We start from the raw sequence: 21,354 nt of genomic DNA on the forward strand, positions 1-21,354 counted from the left end.
ACAGGAAAAGGAAGCATCCGCAAGGTTGAGGAGCGCGTGTTCCCCTCTGGGTTTCAGGGTAAAAAGGACAAAGTCCTGTGCAGCGAGGGTGCTGGACAGACACGACTCACTGTCGTGGGCCAGTGCCGCAGGGGAGATGGGTGAGGGGCTCCTGAGCAGCGCCTCGCTGGAGCGGGGCTTTGGGCGTGAATGGCGGGGAGGGCCATGTTCACCTAGCCTTTCAGACAGGCAAGTCTTCTTACTGGGTGTCTAGAAACACAGCCTATGGAACCAGATGCCAAGCAGAACAATGATTCAGCAAAGGGAGAGAAACACTTCCAGTCTAGTGGAAGGTATTAAGAGTCTATCCTGGTATTATTACTAAGGTGAAAAACGAAGCCCCCACTCCTTGCTCAGCAGGCAAGTTTGGGAGGCTTGAATGGATAAGGGGGGTGGAAGGGACTGCCTTGGGAACCTAGTTAAGGTTAACCTAGTTAAAATGATCCAGATCATGAGTCAAGACACCCCAAGGGCTCCCCCATCTCCCCACTACAGTGGATTTCAATAAATCCCCTTTTTCTTTCTTTTTTTTTTTTAAGATTTATTTTTATTTATTTATGCATACAAGAACTGTGTAGGCCAGAGGTGCATGTGTGGAGGGGGAGAGGATTCACTAGAGACACAGCAGGGAGCAGATCCCCTGAAATACCCTGGCTAGCCCCATGTCTGGGGATTGAATTCGTGCTGCGGTGGCTCAGGATAGCTTGCTGGGACTTGAACGCCTGCACCACCAGGGAGGCCCTAAATCCCTCTTTTCTGTTCTCCACTCTATCTCTGGTGAATTCTTTCACCCTATGCCTCCGGCCTACCCGCCCCCCTCACCCTGATTCTTCTCCTATGCTCCTTTGGACTTTGTGTGCTGGGAACATGAGTGTGTCTGCTGGCTGATGTGGGTGTCTGTGTTTTGGAAAAGGTGGTCAGGCTAATGTGAGACAAAGGACGTTGCCTGACAATGGCAATGCCCTGCCTCATAGACTTCCACTCCAGGCTGTACGTTCCAACCCCCGGGGAAGCCTGAGAAGCTCTGGGAGCTGACTTTGTGGGGTGGGATGCAGACATGGGTATTGTCAGAACCCTCAGCTGAGCCCTCCGTGCGGCTAGTCCAGAACCACAGGCGGGGGGCAGTCAGTGCTCCACTGGGTACAAGGCTGAGTTTTAGGTGGCTGCAAATCTAAATAATGGGGACTGTCCTTAAATGTGTTTGTTAGACCAGGAGCAAGGGAAACCACTCAGTTCAGTTATTAAAAATAACTAGTTCTTTCTTCCAACTTAGTGGTTTGCCATCACTAGAGCCTGGCTGTATTCCCCAGACATTTCAATTTCAGGTCAGTTAACTTGTGAATTAAAAATAACTTGGGTCAATGGGCCTCCCCGGTGGCGCAGCGGTTGAGCGCTGGGTTGCGAAGCTGCCCGCAGCCTCTGCGGTGCCGATTCGATCCCCGGCTGCTCCCCGGCCACCGGAGGAGGGTCCCACATGGCGCACAGACCTCTCCTGCCGCCCACTGCTCCCCTCAGCAGTGTACTTCGGTCCTTCTGCCTGCTCTGCTCCCTGCTCTGGCTCTGGTGAATTCTCTCACCCTCCCGCGCTTCTGACTGTACCCAGTGCATGTATAAAACAAACAAACAAATAAATAAATAAAAAAACATGCCTCTATTAAAAAAAAAATTAAAAAAAAATAACTTGGGTCAAAAAATAAGGCCTGAAATTGTAAATTGGGGCTGAAACACAATCAGAAAAAAAAGATTCTGAATTTAAAAGTAACTTATTTAAAGGTATTGGTTCTTCCTAAGCCTTGAATCCTATTTTCCTGAATTTTCTGACTTGCAGTGGGCCACTCTGCACATGGGCCACGCACTGTGCTGTTGTTCTCAGCATACACAGCAGGCACATGAGATGTGTGCAGAAGGGAAAAGGTGATAATAAAATTGTGACCCTCCAAATCCAGGATGGATGCTGGACACAGGGGCAGGCTGTTCGGAGTTGCCATATAACTGCAAAATGTTAGCCTGCGAGGGTCTCCTTGGTGGTGCAGGGGTTAAATCTTGGTGCTGTCGAGCTACTGCCAGCCATGGCAACATGAGTTTGATCCCCTGCCAGGGAGCTGACCCACATGGCACAGCAGACCTCTCCTGTCTCGGCCGTTGCTACCCTCAGCAGTGTATTTCAGTAGATCTGCCTGTTCTGCTTCCCACTCTATCTCTGGTGAGGAGTAAATCCTCTCACCCCCTGCACCTCTAACCTGTACCCCAGTTCTTCTATGCATAAATAAATAAATAAATATCTTTTTTTAAAAAGTGTTAGCTTGGGAAAGGGCAGGGTTAACAGCACACAGAGGGAACAGGTTTTCTTGGTTAAATCAAATGTGACCTCCTGCAGCTGGTACTTTCTGAGTTCTGTTTTGACTTTTCAAGACATATCCACCACCTGAACTGCCAAGAAACTATCGGCCGGTACATTATTTCAGACCTGTGGTAGCTGCAACCTCAGAGAACTCCCACCTACGTCAGGTGTTATCACAGTCAACTGGAAAGCCAGCACATGATCCAGGGACGCATAGCAGGCACCAGCTGAATGCCTCCAAGCGGGGCGAGTTGCTAGGAGAAACGCCAATTCAAGGTATGTGCCATGGAGAAGATGAAAACCATTATGCTTATGATAATCTGAGTTACCAACATCAAAATGAAAGTTGTTATTTTCCCAGTGATAATTCTGTAATGAGTTTTATTCCTAAACTGTAAGGCTAGAATTGTTTATTGTGAATGGCATACATAGCAGACTTGCTTTTCCAGCAGTTTGAGTCATTAGAATTACAATCCTTGTATTAAGTTTAGCAGTTTCAGGCTTTTAACAATTGCCCAGTATGTGGTGAAGACCAGAGACATGTGTACTTCTCTTTCTCAGGGGTTTAGGGTAGTGCTATTTTTTTCCTGAAAGTCCACGGGGAATGAGTGCATCTGAAAGTGTGGACAAATGGGAAAAATCTCTGTAACTTGGAGCAGAAAGACCCACTATGGACGTAGGTTCCATTTGGGAACCTAACAGGCAGAAAAGGGGGAGGGACAAGAAAGAGGGACTAGTAAGCCAAGGTTACCTTCCTTTAAGGGATTTCAGGGGTCCACTGCTGAGCAGGCCATTCCAGGCTGACTGATTTATGATCACATTCCTGCGAGAGGCTGAAACTGTGATGAGGTTAGGTTTTAAGTCCCAGCTTGGTGATGTGGGGCTTAGGACAAGTGACTCCATTTTGGGCCTGTTGTCTCTTTTGTAATAATTATAGACCAAAGTGGAACTCTTGGTTCTTACTTCCTCCCACAAACTTACTCTTCCTCCAGTCTTCCCTTCTCAGTAAATGGTACGCCAGAGACCCACTGCTCAGTCCGAAATGTGGGGATCCTAATTCTTAGCTCCTCTCTTTCCTCCCTCCCCGACCCTACCCAGTGCACCAGCAGGTCCTCTCAGCGGCACGCCCAACACACTCTGTCCACTTCTCCTCGTCTCTGCTGCTTCACCCCAGCCTGAGCATCTGTCTTCTCTCACCTGCACTATGGTAGCAGGCTCTGTGTTGGTCTCCTTATCTTCCACTCCCTTCCACAGAGGCCCCGTGAACAAAATTACATCACTGCCCCCCTTAAAATGCCCCAGTACTTCTCACATGAAAGAAAAACCCTAACTTCCTAACTGTGGGTCCACCCTGCCTGCTTTTCAGACATCTTACGTCACCTTCCCTGAGCTCAGGTGGTCAGACCTCAGGATCGTGGTGAGCACAGTGATGCTTGGGGGCCTCTGTATTTGCAGTCTCCTCAGCCTCTGCCCTTCCCTCATGTTTTGGCTTCTTTTTACTTAGACTTTACCTCAAATATTTGTTCTTTCGAGGGGCCTTCCAAGTCCTCCCTGCCCACCAGTTGTCTCTTCTCACTCACAGCCCTCTCCTCTAAGTTAACTCCGCTGCGTCACCCTAACATTTTTCAGTCCTCCTCTGTGTTGATTTTGTGCATCTTTAATGTGCCTTTCCCTCCCTGTAAGAGCGGGACCTTGTCTGTGCTGCCCCCCAAGTGCAGACTAGCTCCTGACATGGAGTGGGTGCTCAGGGAGGCATTGATATGAACGAGCCCTTGACCGTTAGCTGTGCTCCGAACTGGGGCTCGTGCTGGACAGGACTGGGAATGGGTCACCACAGACCAGGGCCCTCATTTTAGGATCACTCACTGTTTATCACCAGATGAACATCCAGGCATTAACCTCCATCCAGGTGTTAACACTGAGGAAGCTGTGTGGTACCACAGTCTCATCCCCAAGGGTAATATAAATATAGAGGAAACACTCCATGCAAATTCCACATCTCCAGTTTCACAAATCTGTGATACTGAACATATCAAATATCACAGAGGAGATAGCGAAATGCAAATATACTTGTCTCGGGATACGTTTTCATCCTTTCCTTCCTATTATCATTTTTACTAGGTTCAGCAACTTCAGTGTTAGAATTTCTGTCCCAAAAAGATAAAGAGAGAATCAAAGAAATGAAGCAGGCAACTGACCTGAAGGCAGCCCAACTCAAGGCCAGGAGTCTGGCCCAGCAGGCCTCAAGCAGCAGGCTCCAGCCCTCTTCTCCAGACGTCGGACATAGCTCTTGGCGCCTGGCCTTGAGTGGTGGTGCAGCTAACACCAAAGCCAGCAACTTCAAGCCTTTCGCCAAAGATCCAGAAAAGCAAAAACGATATGAAGAGTTTTTAGTAAATATGAAACGGGGTCAGAAAGGTGGGTGGTCCGCCCGGGTCTCCCATGTCTCAGCTGCGGTAATGTCCTCACTCAGGGTTCTCGCCCACTTCCCAGATTTAGAGTTGAAGTATCCTGTGCAAACAGCACAAAGATTTCAGGCCCTGGCTCTCCATCTTAGAGAACAAGAACAATTAGTTTGTGTTTGTCTCTATCTCAGGCCCCACAGATAGCTACTTAAGTAGAGAACATGTTTTGGCAGTGGCTCATGCTAAATTACAGGCCATTTACTGTGTGCAAATGCTTGATTACCATAAGTGTTGCATTTTTCACCAAGAGAACAAGGTCATCTCCCTGCTTTATCTCAAGGGCTCACCACTCAGTCCTCAATCATAGCCCAAGTAGACTTAAAAAAAAGTGGTTGATTGTTGAACCATGACATGGGGGAAATCAGTCTGAGATCTATAAAGTAAAAATGCAGAACCTCCCTGGTAGCCTAGGGGTTAAGTCTCAGCACTATCACTGTTGAGGCCTGAGTTCAATCCCCAGCCAGGGAGCTGACCCACATGGTGCAGCAGACCTCTCCTGTCTCACCCACTGCTCCCCTCAGCAGTGTATTTTAGTCGATCCGTCTGTTCTGCTCCCCACTCTATCTCTGGTGAATCCTCTTGCCCCTGGCACCTCTGGCCTACACCCCAGTTCTATGCAAAAATAAAATAAAAAGAATTAAAAAAAAAAAGATGAAAATAGAGGAAAAGAACTGCTCTCTACAAAGTCCTTGTGAGAAATTTCAGCAAATCAGAGAGGTTGGTTTCTTAAAGCAGATTTTTACCTACTGTACCCTTACTCCCTACTCATCCACATCCTTAATGTTCACTTGTTAAATTAAAAGGGAAGGAGTGTTTTCCTATCAAAACTTAGGAATGAGCTCTCTGGGAGTGGTAAGAAGTTCCTTGCTTCAAAGATGGAACCAAACATTCATCCCTACCTGCTTACTTCTGTTGCAGACGGTAGACAAAAATCAGTAAAATCATTGTGAGGAAGAGAGCAGTTCTCTGCCAAGTCCCTCCCCACCATGCTCTTAAAAACCAGGATAAAGACAGGGTCTCTGCTAGTCCCCAGCATATTCGGTACTCCAGGTGCTTTCTGAATGCTGGTGTTTCTCCTGGAGTGAAGCGGTTCTTGTCTCTGCTCCACAGATGCCCTGGAACGCTGTCTGGACCACAGCATGACAGAGTGGGAGCGAGGCCGCGAGCGGGATGAGTTTGCCCGGGCGGCCCTGCTGTACGTGTCTTCCCACTCGACTTTGTCTGCCAGGTTCACCCACGCCAAGGAGGAAGACGACTCGGATCAAGTTGAAGTCCCTCGAGACCAAGAGGTCTGTCCCCATCATGTCCCTCCCTGGTGATTTATAAGTTCTAGAGCTGTGTACCCAAGTATTTCAAATCCCTCACAAGATCATTATATGCTTGGCATTGTGGGATCAGATATTAGCTTTACAATTTACACTTTTAGCTTTCAGTGTTCTTTAGCATTAATATTGTAGTGTAAGCTGATTTGTCACTTGGGAAGCGTGCTTGCAAACTTTTAAGTGGAATAGCATCAGGTCAGTGGAGAGACCACTTGTGCAAACAGAATGAACATCTTTTCCTTCTAGAATGACGTCAATGACAAGCAGTCAGCCGTGAAGATGAAGATGTTTGGGAAGCTTACCCGAGACACGTTTGAGTGGCACCCGGACAAGCTTCTCTGCAAGAGGTTCAACGTCCCTGACCCTTACCCAGAGTGAGTCAGATGAATCTGCCCTGATGTCAATACTTACTCCCAAGTTAAAGCTGACTCCCCCTCCCCCTACTTTTTTTTAAAGATTTATTTATTTAAGCATACAAGAACTGGGATACATGCCAGAAAGGGGGGGGGCGCGGCAGGGGGGCAAGAGGATTCATCAGAGACAGAGTGGGGAACAGAACAGGCAGAATGACTGAAATACACTGCTGAGGGAGCAGCGGGCGAGTCAGGAAAGGTCTTCTGCGCCTTGTGGGTTGCTTCCTGGCCGGGGATCGAACTTGTGCTGCAGTGACTGTGGATATCTTCATAGGTTGAGTCTTAACCCCTTGTGCCACCAGGGAGGCCCCCCTTTTTTGAGATTTATTTTTATTTATTTATGCATAGAAGAACTGAGGAATAGGCCAGAGTTGCGTGGGGGTGGGGGGGCGTGGGTGAGAGGATCCACCAGACACAGAGTGGGGAGCAAAACAGGCAGATTTCCTGACATACACTGCTGAGGGGAGCATCGGGCGAGACAGGAGAGGTCTGCTGAGCCATGTGGGTCAGCTCTCTGGCCAGGGATTGAAATCGGGCCTTAGCAGTGATAGCGCTGAGACTTAACTCCTAGGCCACAAGGGAGGCCCTGACTTTCCCTCTTACATACTCATGTAAATTTTCTTTTTCTAGAGGAACTACTTATACACGCTGAGATTTACATTATATATACTCTCACTTCTATTCATTTATTACTAAAAAATGAACAAACATCAGATAACAAACTTTACTTCATATCAGAGATATGAAACTCAGATGTCAAGTTGCAAAATCTATAAAACAAAAAACCGCCTAATTTGCTACCTTTTAAGTAATACACAGAGTTTACATATAAACCATTACTTATGTTTCCTAATTCTTTTTCCTTTTTGATTATCAACACTGCCAGAAAGTATATACAGTTGAGTCAGAGAGGCCCAAGTAAGCCAGTCTAAGTTCTTACACTGCTTTGAGAAGTGAACGTATCTTAGAGGACCATTTAAGCCAAGTCAAAGAGCTATTGGTGAAAAATATGTGCTGGAAAGCTTTATTGGGGTGGATATTATCCTTATAGTTATTAAAATCATGTCTGTGTTTTTCTTTGCCACCCCAGTTCAACGTTAGTTGGCTTACCAAGAGTGAAACGTGACAAATACTCAGTCTTCAACTTTCTGACACTCCCAGAGACAGCTTCTTCACCTACAACTCAAGCATCAAGTGAGAAAGTCCCACAGCACCGAGGTCCTGACAGTGAGTCCGGGTAGCTCAGGTCTATGTTCTGGTAGGAGAACAGAAACAAACGTCCTGCAGTCCTCAGGATGCACCCTGTGCAAACTCCCCCCATATTTAGAGAACTGCTCATAAGAATACATTGGCTCCTCTTGTAACAGTGCACATTTTGGGGTGCACTGTTTGAGGCGCACTGTTCAGCAGCCTCTGCCATGTCACCAACACCTTCCACAGTGCCTGGCCCATACTGGGTACGCTGATGTTCTCCAAAGAATGAAAGAGCCATAATGGAGAAGTTGTCTTTTCTTGATGATTTTGATGTTCTATCTTTGTCCTGCTTTTCAGAATCAAGAAAACCCTCCAGATGGGACACATCAAAACAGGAAAAGAAAGAAGACACCATTAGTGAATTTTTAAGTTTGGCTAGATCAAAAGTTGGCCCACCTAAACAAGAGTCCAGTCCATTAGTAAACAAAGAGGAAGAGCCTGTGACGGACTCAGTCTCCAATAAGGTATTTGGGGCATCCAGGTTCTCTGCCAGGCTGACCATAACCTTCACCTTTCCGGCGATGCTTTCTCATTACTCGATAACAGGGGTCGACAAACTTTTTCTAGATATTGTAGACTTTGTGGGCCATACTATCCCTATTGCAGCTATTCGATGCTGCTGCTGAGTGTGGTAGGAATCTCAGGCAACCTAAAAGCAGTTTGTACACCCATGTTCCAGTAAAACTATTTACAAAACAGGGACCAGATAGATTTGGCCACTGGGCTATAGTTCCCAACTTCACTCTATGGTCTAGCAGTTTCAACCATAGCTTTAATAATTTGAGGAAAGTTTGTGAACTTCTCTACCCAGATGGTTTTACTTGCCATTAACAGAATTTAATTTATTTGTATTGGAAAATCTGATTTTCCAAGTTACAAGTATTCTTGTTTGGAGAATATAGGAAAATGCCCATTAGATTTTTTTTTTTAAAGATCAATTTATTTATGCATATAAGAACTGGGGTACAGGTCAGAGGTGTGGGGATGAGAGGATTCACCAGAGACAGAGTAGGGTACAGAACAGGCAGATTGACTGAAATACACTGCTGAGGGGAGCAGCGGGTAAGACAGGAGAGGTCTGCTGTGCCATGTGGGTAGCTCCCTGGTCAGGGATCGAACTTGTTCTGCAGTGGCTGCCGATAGCTCATAGGTTGTGCATCCACCCCTTGCACCACCAGCGAGGCCCTTAAGATTTATTTTTTATTTATGCATCCAAGAACTGGGGTATAGGCCAGAGGTTGGGGGTGGGGAGTAGTGGTGAGAGGATTCACCAGAGACAGATTTGGGAGCAGAACAGGCAGACTGACTGAAATACACTGCTGAGGGGAGCAGCAGGCGAGACAGGAGAGGTCTACTGCACCATGTGGGTTAGCTCTCTAGCTGGGGATCGAACTTTGGCTGCAGATAGCTTCATTGTGCTGAGACTTAACCCCTTGTGCTACCAGGGAGGCCCCCACATTAGATTTTATTTATTTATTTTTTTAAGTTTAGGGCTACATTTTTTTTTTAAAGATTTATTTATTTATTTATACAAGCACTGGGTACAGTTAGAAGCACGGGAGGGTGAGAGAATTCACCAGAGCCAGAGGGGAGAGCAGAAGGCAGATTGACGAAGTACGCTGCTGAGGGGAGCAGCGGGCGGCAGGAGAGGTCTGCGCGCCATGTGGGACCCTCGCCGGTGGCTGGGGACCAAACCGGCGCTGCAGAGGCTGCAGGCAGCTTTACAGCACAGTGCTCAACTGCTGCGCCACTGGGGAGGCCCTAAAATGACTGTTTTAATAGTTAAAAGCTGAACTGCACAAAAAATTCATTCTATTAGCCTCATTAAAATATTTTATCTTTAAATTAACATGAATTTAAATTAACTTGTAGAAAATGTACAGTTCATTAAGTTTTTTATACATACATAGATTCATGTCACCACTACCACAATCAGGATGAAAAATGGTACCATCAGCCCCCAAATCTCCCTCATGCTGGCCTTTTATAGTTATACCCCTCTCACTTCAAACCTGTCAACCAGTGATCTCTTTCTCTGTCCCTATAGTTTTATTCTTTTCAGAATGTTACATAAATAGTATCAAACAGTAGTGTTTTGAGAGTAACTTCTTTGACTCAGTGTCCTAAGTTTAAAATTCAGTGTTGGATATGTATCAACAGTTCATTCATTTTCATTGCTGAATAATATTTCACTGCAGGAATATACCACAGTTGAGCCATTCTCTCCTTCAGGACATGTGGGCTGTTTCTAGTTTCTGGCTATCACAAAGTTTCCATGAACATGCAAGTGCAGACTTTGGTGTGGACATAATTTTCATTTCTCTAGGGTAAATTTCTAATAGTGGAATTGCTAGGTGATAAGCACATAAATTGAATTTTATAATAAACTATCAAACTGTATTCCAGAGTGCTTGCTTTATATATTTTGAACTCGTTATGTGACTAAACATTTAGTTTTTTTATGTCTGTTTGGTGAATCAAACCTTTTACTGTTATGTAATAGTACTCTTTATTCCTGATATATATTTTCTTTTTACTTTTAACTGATCAACTTAATTATATTTAAAGTCGGTTTTTTATTTTTAAGAGCTGGGGTACAGGCCAGAGATGCAGGGGGTGAGAGGATTCACCAGAGACAGAGCGGGGAACAGAACAGGCAGACTGACTGAAACACACTGCTGAGGGGAGCAGCGAGTGAGACAGGAGAGGTCTGCTACGCCATGTGGGTTGCTCCCTGGCCTGCCGGGGATCGAATTTGTGCTGCAGAGGCTCGGCTTGCTTCATAGTGTGGTGCTTAACCCCTTGCACCACCAGGGAGGCCCCTATTTAAAGTAGTTTTAATAAAAAACATGTCATTGGATTTTTTAAGAAATATATTTGCTAATCGCTGTTTTTTGTTTTGACTATTTGCATGTAATTTGCTGATATATTTGGATTTAGATCTGCAGTTTTATTGTTTTCTCTTCCTACTCAATTTTTGTTCCTCTCCTTCCCCTTTCCTACCTTCTTTTTTATTACTTGAATAATTTTAGTATTGCATTTTAATTTATTCTTTTTATGTTGTCTCTTTTTTTGGTGATTACTCTAGGGGTTTTAATATACACATTAATCTTTTCACAATCCACTTAAAATGGATATTTTACCACTTCTTTGTGGTATGTAGAAACCTTACCACTATATGGGCCCCTTTAATTCTCCTGTTTTATGTTGCCCTTTGTATAACATAAACATTCACTGGAAACCTCATCGGACAATATTTTAATTTTTGCTTTCAGGCCATTTTCTGCATCCTTTTAATTCTGATTCATGACATATCTGCATGGGAGGCTTCATCTGCTTCTGCCAGTGGGACTATTCTTTTTTATTTTTTCACTTTTTAAATTTGTTTATGTACACATGAACTGGGGTGTAGGCCAGAGGTGTGGGGGTGAGAAGATTCACCAGAAACAGAGTGGGGAGCAGAACAGGCAGATCCACTGAAATTCACTGCTGAGGGGAGCAGCAGGTGAGACAGGAGAGGTCTGCTGTGACATGTGGGTTAGCTCCCTGGCTGGGGATTGAACTTAGGTCGCAGTGGCTGGCAATAGTTTGAGAGCTTTGAGACTTTAACTCCTGTGCCACCAGGGAGGCCCCAGTGGGGATTCTACAGTCAGATCAGAAACACCATGAAAATAAATGCCTGTGAATGATCATTGTCTAGTCAGGCAGTAGTGGGTGTGGAGACCCATGTACATGAGCATAAGCAGAAATGCATATGTGTGTGTGTATGTTCCAGAGTCCTTGACTCCCCTCAGCCTTGCCTCTTCCTTCCTGACTTTCATGTCACTGTTCATACAGGTGGCAAACCAAGGTGTGGATTCCCAGATGGAGGGAGAAGATAGCCGTCCGTCCATGGACTTATTCAAGGCCATCTTCGCCAGCTCCTCCGACGAAAAGTCCTCATCTTCTGAGGAGGAGCAGGGTGCCAGCGAGGAGGAGCAGGAGTGCACTGGGGAGCCCAACTTCGAAAGTTCCCAAGAGACTGGTTTGACGGAAACACCCTCTGTGGCGCCCAGTAAGTCATATTTCCGACTTTGGGACCTAAAGGCAAAATAATGACCAGCCTAGAGAAACTATTTCTTTGTTTAGTATGAAATTTTAAATAAGGATAATCAGCAATCTTACTATTTTCAATTGAGGTGGAACAGTTTTTTTTTTTTTTTTTTTCCTTTTCTATCTGATATAAATCTCTGGCATGGTTTGATAGTGTTGATTTTCCGGTCCTAGTGGAGGAGAGTATAAAAAAAAAAGAGATGCTTTTTAAAATTTTTAACCTGTTGATGATAAGGTCCCAGGATTACTGGAGAACACTGGTCAGGAGGACTAGAGGGGCTCTGCCTGCTTTCTTCTCGGTAGGGCAGATGCCACACTCCGGTGCAACAGCCGATAGGCACTGCCGGGCACATAGTGGTACTTGGTGGATGGCGTCTGTTCTCGTTATTGCGAGCCTTCCAGGTCAGTGAGCTGTCTTACCTGTTCTGTTCAGCCCAGCCAGAAGTCTTGGCACAGGCAAGGAGGCTCTCTGGCACTGGCAAGGATGGGAGACTTTTCAGATGTTTGTCTGAGTGGACAAAACTTCCTTCTCAGGGCCTCCCCTGGTGGCACAGCAGTTGAACGCTGGGCTGCAAAGCTGCCCGCAGCCTCTGCAGCGCCGGTTCGATCCCCAGCCACCAGCGAGGGTCCCACATGGCGCACAGACCTCTCCTGCTGCCCGCTGCTCCCCTCACCATGTGCTTCGTCAGTCTGCCTGTTCTGCTCCCTGCTCTGGCTCTGGTGAATTCTCTCACCCTCCCGCACTTCTGACTGTACCCAGTGCTTGTATAAATAAATAAATAAATATCTAAAAAAACAAAAAAAAAACAAAAAAAACTTCCTTCTCAGTCTTCCAGTGTTCTTCCACTCGTGTCTGGCTAAAGTGGTCTTGGGTATACTTTTTGAGGGCCTGTCTGGAGGTATAAACATACTGTTCTTTCTTGGGTGATTGTAAATGTCAACCTTTTTCTTCTGCAGGGAGAAACAACCACCTTATCTTTTTTTATTAAATTCATGACATTTTATATCATTGTTCATTTTTATACAGTATTTCCTTTCTCCTCTCAGGTGTAGTCCCTGTAAAATTCCCACCACCAATTCCCAGGCACCATCACCATAGTTCCTTGTGCTCTTCCCTCCTCTGTTTTGGTCCCTCTACCTTCCCCTCCCCTGCAGAATGTCTCTGATTTATAGTTGCCTGTTAATTTTGGTTTCTTCTTTCTTATTATTTTTTCCTCATCCCTTATTTGGTTTCCCTATATTCCTCCTATAAGTGAAACTATCCTGTATTTTTCTTTTTCCTTCTGGCTTATTTCACTGAGTATAATCCCTTCTAGCTCCACCCAAGTTGCTGTGAATGGCATGAGTTTATCTTTTTTGATTGCTGAGTAATATTCCACTGTATGTATAGACCACATCTTCTTGATCCAGCCATCTATTTTTGGGCATTTGAGTTGTTTCCATATCTTACCTATTATAAATAGTGCTGCAATAAACATAGGGGTGCAGGTATCCTTTCGAATAAATATTTTTGTGTCCTTTGGGTAGATTCCTAGGAGTGGAATTGTTGGATCATATGGTAGATCCATTTTATGTATTTATTTATTTATTTAGATTTATTTATTTATACAAGAACTGGGGTATAGGCCAGATCCGCGGGAGGGTGAGAGGATTTAACAGAGACAGAGTGGGGAACAGAACAGGCAGACTGAAATACACTGCCGAGGGGAGCAGCAGGTGAGACAGGAGAGGTCTGCTGCACCATGTGGGTAGCTCCCTGGCCTGCCAGGGGTCGACCTCATGCTGCAGAAGCTGGGGATTGCTTCGTAGTGTGGTGCTTAACCCCTTGCGCCACCAGGGAGGCCTTCCTTCATTTATTTTGAATGAAATTAAGCTTTCTGAGCTGTGCCATGCTCTTAGTATCGGTCTGTACGTTTTTATTTCTTCTCAGATGAACTTAGCTCAAGGGCATGGGTTTTTGTTTTTTGGGGTTTTTTGGGTTTTTTTTACATTTTAAAAAGACGGGTTTATTAGAAAAAAGAGAAAGAAAAAGAGGAGGTACCTGCATAGTCACAGGTGGGCAGGAGAAATGCCGTTCCTATTTCACAAAGGGAAAAAGTTTGTGAAAAGAACTCAAGGATGTGTGGGGTTTTTTTTTTAATAGTAATTTTTTTTTAAGATTTATTTATTTATGCATACAAGAGCTAGGGCACAGGCCAGAGATGCGGGTGGTGAGAGGATTCACCAGAGACAGAGTGGGGAGCAGAACAGGCGGATTGACAAAAATACACTGCTGAGGGGAGCAGTGGGCGAGATAGGAGAGGTCCGTTTTGCCATGTGGGTTTCTCTCTGGCCAGGCTGGGGATTGAACTCATGCTGCAGAGGCTGCAGATTGCTTCATAGTGCGGTGCTTAACCCTCAAGGATGTGTTTTAGCCCTTCAGGTCTCCACCAGGTGATTGGGAGTGTGTGCTGTGCTCCCCTGTGGGGTGCCCTTGGTCACAGATGCCCTTGTGTGACCGACTTCCTGGCTCAAGTGCCCATGAACTTGGAGCCGGGCTTTCTGCTGTGTCCTCAACCCCTGGCATGAGCTGGTTAAGCAGAGTGTGAAGAAAACCCCTTGTTATCTGGTGGCAACAGACATTATTTAAAGCCTCAGACACATTAATATTTGGCAAATATATGAAATTCATGCCCTGATGTTTTTCAGCTAGTGAGCTGGCACCCCAGGAGCCTGCACCTTCCTTCCAGATCCAGAAGATGCAGATAGATGAAAGAGCAGAGTTTGGCCCGCGGCTGCCTCCAGTCTTCTGTCCCAGTGAGTCGAGAGCTCCTGGCTCACCCACTTGCTTTGGCTCCAGCGTCTCCCCTGAGACATGACAGTTCTCTGTTGTTATGCCTACCCCTCTCATCCAACTTTGGTTTGACCAAATATATGCATTTGTTTTTGGTTTGTTCATTCTCAGCCACAATTTGAAACTCACTGCTTGCACCTCATGCCTAAGTTATGGTTATATTATAACCCTTGACACCTTGAAACTAGTTTTCTTTTTAGCTTTCAGATAGTTTTAGTAGAGTCCTGAGTATCTCAAACGTTGTCACTTACAGAATTAAAAGTAAAAATCTAGGACATGAAGATGGCAGGGAAATTGCAGAAAGTAGGCATTCTGAGACTTTTTTATACATTGACTAATTTAGCAAATAAAGTAAAAATAATTCTTTCAGGAGTAAATACAGTCCATCCATCCTCTTTCCCAGTATATCTGATCACAACTTCTGTTCCCTATCATCTGAAATTGACAACTCACATTAAAATCCCTAGACTGCTTTACCATCTCTTTGAAGGTTGGATTAACAAACATCTGATTACATGGTCCAAATATATAAATAACATGTAATTTCACCATCTACTTTATAGCATCCTATAGTGCCCACGTATAAAAATAATGGTTTGGTTAATTAGCCAACCTTCAAAGAGATGATGAAAAGTATGAAGTTTTGAGAAATTGCTGTAACTGTATTTCACACTTGCTCAAGTTTAGCTCTTTACCTAAAAGTATGTGTGTTAGCGCTTGAAAGCTAAATTATTGATATTCTTATAATAGTTAACCTTATTTTAGTCTATGGGTTATTTAGGGGAAACAGTTTTTCAAAAGACTAGCATTAGGGCCTCCCCTGGTCGCCTAGGTGTTAAGTCTCAGCGTTATCACCCCTTAGATCTGAGTTTGATCCCCGGCCAAGGAACTGACCCACATAGGGTGCAGCAGACCTCTCCTGTCTTGCCCGCTGCTCCCCTCAGCAGTGTATTTCAGTAGATCCACCCGTTCTGCTCCCCACTCTGTCTCTGGTGAATTCTCTCACCCCTGATCCCATACCTCTGGTCTACACCTCAGCTCTTAAACATAAAAATAAATTAAAAATCTTTTTTAAAGCCCAAAAAATTAGCATTAAAGTTAAATTTGGGGAAGTCATATTATTAAATATTTGACCAAACTTTCAGACTAGAAAATCACAGGCACTTGTTGACTGAGTATAGAAACTATCTACACTGCTGAAATGTATTGGAAAAAGTTGATTTAATGATTTACTCTGCTACTGTTACAGTGAATTGGTTTGGGTATCTGGCCATGGAGGTGGAGAATTTAGGCACCTGCAACTTATTTAGTTGTTATTAATGATTCCATGCATCACATTGTTTTGATGCTGGCTTTTTCATTTTCCATGTATAGGACAAATTCATATAAAATGTGCTTTTGTGAAGGAAGGAGCTGATGTGGTAGATGCTCAGCTATGGGATTCATGTGCATGACCCATCTAATCCTCTCTGTGTTCTTAAGAGGATAGGGATTCTTATCCCCATTTTATAGCCCCATTTTAACCAAGACTTGGAGGAGTTAATCGAGTTAATGTCAGATCATTAAGCAGGCCACAGAGCTGAGGTTCCGACTCTGTCTCTGGGCTTACCTGAGAATGTCAAATTAGAAAAGACTTGTGGCATTCTGCTCTGACTTTATCTTCCTCTGACGTTACTGCAGATAAGGCTGTGTCCAGAAACTGGTTAGATCACACAGGTAGGTCTTATGGTGAGGTTTCAGGCAGTTTCTAAATATAGAACTATAAGGTGAGGTGCTTAACCTTTTGTTTATCATCGAGGCTGGGAAGGAGTCCTGCCTCAATGGTAAACATTCCATCTAAATCAGATTCCTGATTCAGTTATTTAACCTTCAATCCCCTCTACACTTGTGTTTCAGATGCTCGTCAGAAACTTGAGGTACCTCAAAAAGAGAAACATAAAAAGAACAAAGAAAAGCACAAGACCAAGAAAGAACATAGGCGGAGGAAAGAGAAGGTGAGTAACTTCTGGGGTCCTGGGATCGGCATGTTGGGGCTAATACCTCTGTTGTCCAGATTGGCCCTCAGGAGTGACACACGAAGCCAGTTGAGGAGACTATCTTGAGGCCATCTTGGGGCACGGGGGTCTTTCTATACCTTGACTGAAGTTTCGGCATTCTGTGTAAACCCTCAGTTTTTAGAACCTTTGTTTTTTTCTTTCAGACAGAATATTTTATTCAGTTGTGCTTTTTAAAAGTTAATTATTGTGTTTGTGAGCATTGTGAGCATTAAAAAGTAGGCAAAGGGGGCCTTTCTGGGATTAAATCTCATCACTATCATTGCTATGGCCTGAGTTTGATCCCCAACCAGGGAGCACACATGGTGCAGCAGACCTCTCCTCTCTCCCCCGCTGCTCCCCTCAGCAGTATATTTCAGTCAGTCCTCCTATTCTGCTCCCCACTCTGTGTCTGGTGAGTCCCCTCACCCCTCACACCTCTGGCCTATATCCCAGATCTTGTACGCAGAAAAAAAACAAAAACAAAAACAAAAAAACCTTACAATTAAAAAAAAAAAAAAAAAGCTGTAAAAAAAAAGTAGGGCCTCCCCTGGTGGTGCAACGGTTGAGCACTGGGCTGCGAAGCTGCCCGCAGCCTCTGCAGCACTGGTTCAATCCCTGGCCACTGGCGAGGGTCCCACATGGTGCGACAGACCTCTCCTGTCGTGTCCGCTGCTCCCTTCAGCAGTGTATTTCGTCAGTCTGCCTGTTCTGTTCCCTGTTCTGGCTCTGGTGAATTCTCTCACCCTCCCACACTTCTGACTGTACCCAGTGCTAGTATAAATAAATAAATATTAACGTATATATATAATAATAATAGTTTAAAAAAAAAAGTATCTTAGGGGCCATAAGTGTCTTAGAGTAACAGCTGAGTATTAAGTAATAAGACAATATTAAGTGAGTATTCATTCAATATGAATGAAGGTTTTTTATTTATTTATTTATTTATTTTTATACAAGAGCTGGGGTATAGGCCAGAGGCGTGGGAGGGTAAGAGGATACACCAGAGACAGAGTGGGGAACAGAACAGGCAGACAACAGAAATACACTGCTGAGGGGAGCAGCGGGCACAACAGGAGAGGTCTGCTGAGCCATGTGAGAGTCTCACCGGCCTGCGTGATTGAACCCACGCTGTTGAGGCTGCGGACAGCTTCACAGCATGGCACTCAACCTGCTGAGCCACTGGGGAGGCCTGAGTGAAGGTATTTTTGAACATTTGTCAACTACTTTGTCATCATTACAAATGGAGATTTGGGTTCCTAACTCTTTGAAGGGAGAGGTTGGTAGGAGGCACGAAGGAGTAGTGCGTTCCTGTGCTGCCAGTGTTCCTCACGTCATCATCCACGGCTCCTCCTCAGCTGTAGCACAGGCATTTAACTCAGCTAGTGTTCATGTGGGTACCCAGAGTGGCCCCGGCAGTTGGAGATCAGAAATAGCTTCATTATTGGCTTCCAGAAAAAGGTTCCTGGAGCATAGCAGATGAGGAAAGTTCCCTTGTGGTAAAAATGAAAAAAAATCAGTGCTGACAGATTTGAAAACCAAATTCAATTGTTTCTTACCAATGTCTTTGCTGTTCTCTGACCTTCTCCCAATTTCTTCTCTGCTTTTTCAGCAAAGACACATCATCCTAGGTTATTACCAGGAATCTAGTTAGATGGTCCACTCTGGTCAGGTTCACAGGCATAGCAGGTCCACCTTGAGTAAAATGGGGACTAAACATCAAGAAGGGGTCTTGCCAGTATCTGCTCAGTCCTGCTGTGTCTATCTCTGGGGATCAGTTCTGAGTGTCTCCTGGTGGAGTATGTGCTCAGCTTTGTCCCAATCTGTTCTGCCACACAAAAGCTCGCCCCAAATGAGGTTTTCTATTTTTTTTTAAAGATTTATTTATTATTATTTATTTATTTATACAAGCACTGGGTACAGTCAGAAGCGCGGGAGGGTGAGAGAATTCACCAGAGCCAGATGGGGGAGCAGAGCAGGCAGAAGGACTTAAGTACACTGCTGAGGGGAGCAGCGGGTGGCAGGAGAGGCCTGCCCGCCATGTGGGACCCTCCTCCGGTGGCCAGGGAGCAGCCAGGGATCGAACTGGCACTGCAGAGGCTGCAGGCAGCTTGGCAACCCAGCGCTCAACCGCTGCGCCACCAGGGAGGCCCCTTCTATTATTTTTTAATGAGTCCAGCTGCCAAATGCCTGATCCCCTGTCATTGACTGACTCAAGGAACATACCATTGACTTCCACCACCGCTCCCCAATTTCTTTTTTTCCCCAGAAAAAGAAACATCGGAAGCACAAACATAAAGGCAAGCAGAAGAACAAGAAGTCAGAGAAGAGCAGTAGTTCTGAGAGTTCTGACAGCAGCGACAGCCAGAGTGAGGAGGACACACCCCCTGACCTGTCACCCCAAGAACTGCTGAGACGGTGGGTCTGCAGAGACCATAGATGCCCCTTAAAACCTTGATGTATTTGCCTAGAGTCAAATGTCAGAAATGATAAATTTGTATGTTAACGAAACTTTTATATTAAATTTTTAAGGGTTTTTTGTGTGTAGAAGAGCTGGGGTGCAGACCAGCGGTATGGGGGGTGAGAGGATTCACCAGAGACAGAGTGGGGAGCAGAACGGGTGGATCTACTGAAATACACTGCTGAGGGGAGCAGCGGGCAAGACAAGATAGGTCTGCTGTGCCATGTGGGTCAGCTCCCCAGCCGGGGATCGAACTCAGGCTGTAGCAGCAATAGCACTGAGATTTAACCCCTAGGTCACCAGGGAGGAGGCCCCCTCTGTGTTAACTAGACTTCCTAAAGTTATTATGAATGTTCTAGTAATATGTGAATATATTCTCACGGTAAAAATTCACACCTTACATATAAAGATTCAAGTGGTCTGTGACCAATTCCCCAAAGCTCTCCTCTCTGTACAGTAACCTCAGCTTCACATGCAGTTTTCAAGGCTTTGTTCAACTATACTTACATACGTGTAACATATATAAATTTTTATACACTTTTATTACAAGTAATATGTATATTTTAAAAAGTATAATCAGTATATTAACATATTTTGAAAATTTAATATAATCATATATATTTAATAATAATTTTATAAATGTTCTTTCTTAGCTTAAATCTATCAGGTACACACATTTAGTGAATCCACACACGTTTATATTCACAGATCATAAGTTCACAGCTCTATGCATTTTTACTACATAAATACACTCAGATCAAGGAATAGTCCAGCACCCCAGGAAGCCCTTCCCTGTCCCCCTCTCACTTACCATCCTGACCCTTGGTCCCAAAGGAGCCACTCTCTTGGGCCTCCCTGGTGGCATAGGCGTTAAAGTCTCAGCACTGTCAAGCTATCGCCAGCCGCTGTGGTATGAGTTCGAATGCTGGCCAGGGAGCTACCCACATGGCCCAGCAGACCTCTCCTGTCTCCCCCTCTGCTCCCCTCAGCAGTGTTTTTCAATAGATGCATCTGTTCTGCTCCCCACTCTGTCTCTGGTGAAACCTCTCACCACCACCCCCACACCTCTGGCCTGTACCCCAGTTTTCGTATGCATTAATAAATAAAATAAATCTTAAAAAAAAAGAATCCACTCCCTTGGCTGTTTTTTTTTTTTAATTTAGTTTTATTTATTTATGTGTATCAAAGAACTCAGGCCACCAGGGAGGCCCCGATTCGAGCTTGCTTTTTACAATTAGGTCCCATATATTTTGTGGGTGAGTGAGTCTCTTGAGTGTTTTGTGCATAACAGAAGAAGCATTTTAAGTTTGCAGATCAAACAATGTTTTTATCCTTTGTATTTTACAGGTGAAAATGTGAAAAATCAGGCAGGGTCTGATGTTCTCTTTCTTGTTTTCTTTTCTAGGCTGAAACGTCTTCCACTAAAGAGGTAGTAATTGAATTGGGCCCTTGTCTGACCCAATACCAGATCTTCCCCATGATGGAAGCTCGTTGATTGCTCAGTTAATACATTGTACAGATTGTATTTATATGTAAACTCATGCTGTAAAATAACTTTTAAAGCCTCGAAATTTCAAATGCTGCCTTGGAAGGTTGCAGAAAATTATTTCTATTTTTAACATCAGTTAGTGTTGGAGGGAAATATTCAGATTGTACAGTTTAATTAAAATGGAATTTTTCTATTTGCTTCTTGATTTTTTTTTATTTTCTGAAACTTTATAAAAGAAATTAAAAGTGAAGGCTTTTCTCTGGTTTGGTTATGAGGACAGCTGAGTGCAGATGTGGACCAGTGCACTTGGTCAAGGACCTGTGAACGCGGGGAGTGGAGGGGGGCGTGGCTTTCCCGCTCCTGTTTTCCTGGGGAGTGTGGCTCTGCTATCTTGTGGGTGATGGTGGCAGCCAAGAGCTCAGTGGGCAGCGGCACCACGATCCACAGCCTCTGAGGACCATGTCACTGAAGTGCTGAGATAGGTCCTAGGCTGGGAGACAGTACGCCCACCCCTGGCTGGCTCGCGTTCGAGGCCTCCGCTCTGAGCCTGCCTCATCTGCACCGCAGAGGCCTTTGCAAAAAGTCAAGAGCAGAGATTTTTCCATTCTCTCT

General features: G+C 44.8%; 1 protein-coding gene across 1 annotated transcript in view; it reads left to right on the forward strand.

Annotated features, from left to right (window-relative positions):
* The window catches only part of GPATCH1 (G-patch domain containing 1), a gene marked incomplete at its 3' end in the record, with an annotated part of 39,768 nt that extends 19,082 nt beyond the window's left edge, over positions 1-20,686 (forward strand). The window contains exons 10-20 of the mRNA XM_084256794.1: positions 2,452-2,656; positions 4,502-4,798; positions 5,956-6,134; positions 6,414-6,541; positions 7,671-7,807; positions 8,132-8,298; positions 11,672-11,888; positions 14,615-14,722; positions 16,656-16,753; positions 19,062-19,210; positions 20,659-20,686. Coding sequence (XP_084112920.1) covers positions 2,452-2,656; positions 4,502-4,798; positions 5,956-6,134; positions 6,414-6,541; positions 7,671-7,807; positions 8,132-8,298; positions 11,672-11,888; positions 14,615-14,722; positions 16,656-16,753; positions 19,062-19,210; positions 20,659-20,686 — 1,713 coding nt within the window. The remainder of the gene's footprint in view (positions 1-2,451; positions 2,657-4,501; positions 4,799-5,955; positions 6,135-6,413; positions 6,542-7,670; positions 7,808-8,131; positions 8,299-11,671; positions 11,889-14,614; positions 14,723-16,655; positions 16,754-19,061; positions 19,211-20,658) is intronic.
* Between the last annotated feature and the right edge of the window lie 668 nt (positions 20,687-21,354).

Source organism: Talpa europaea (genome assembly GCF_964194135.1).
Source record: "Talpa europaea genome assembly, chromosome: 16".
In the NCBI taxonomy this organism is placed as follows: domain Eukaryota; kingdom Metazoa; phylum Chordata; class Mammalia; order Eulipotyphla; family Talpidae; genus Talpa; species Talpa europaea.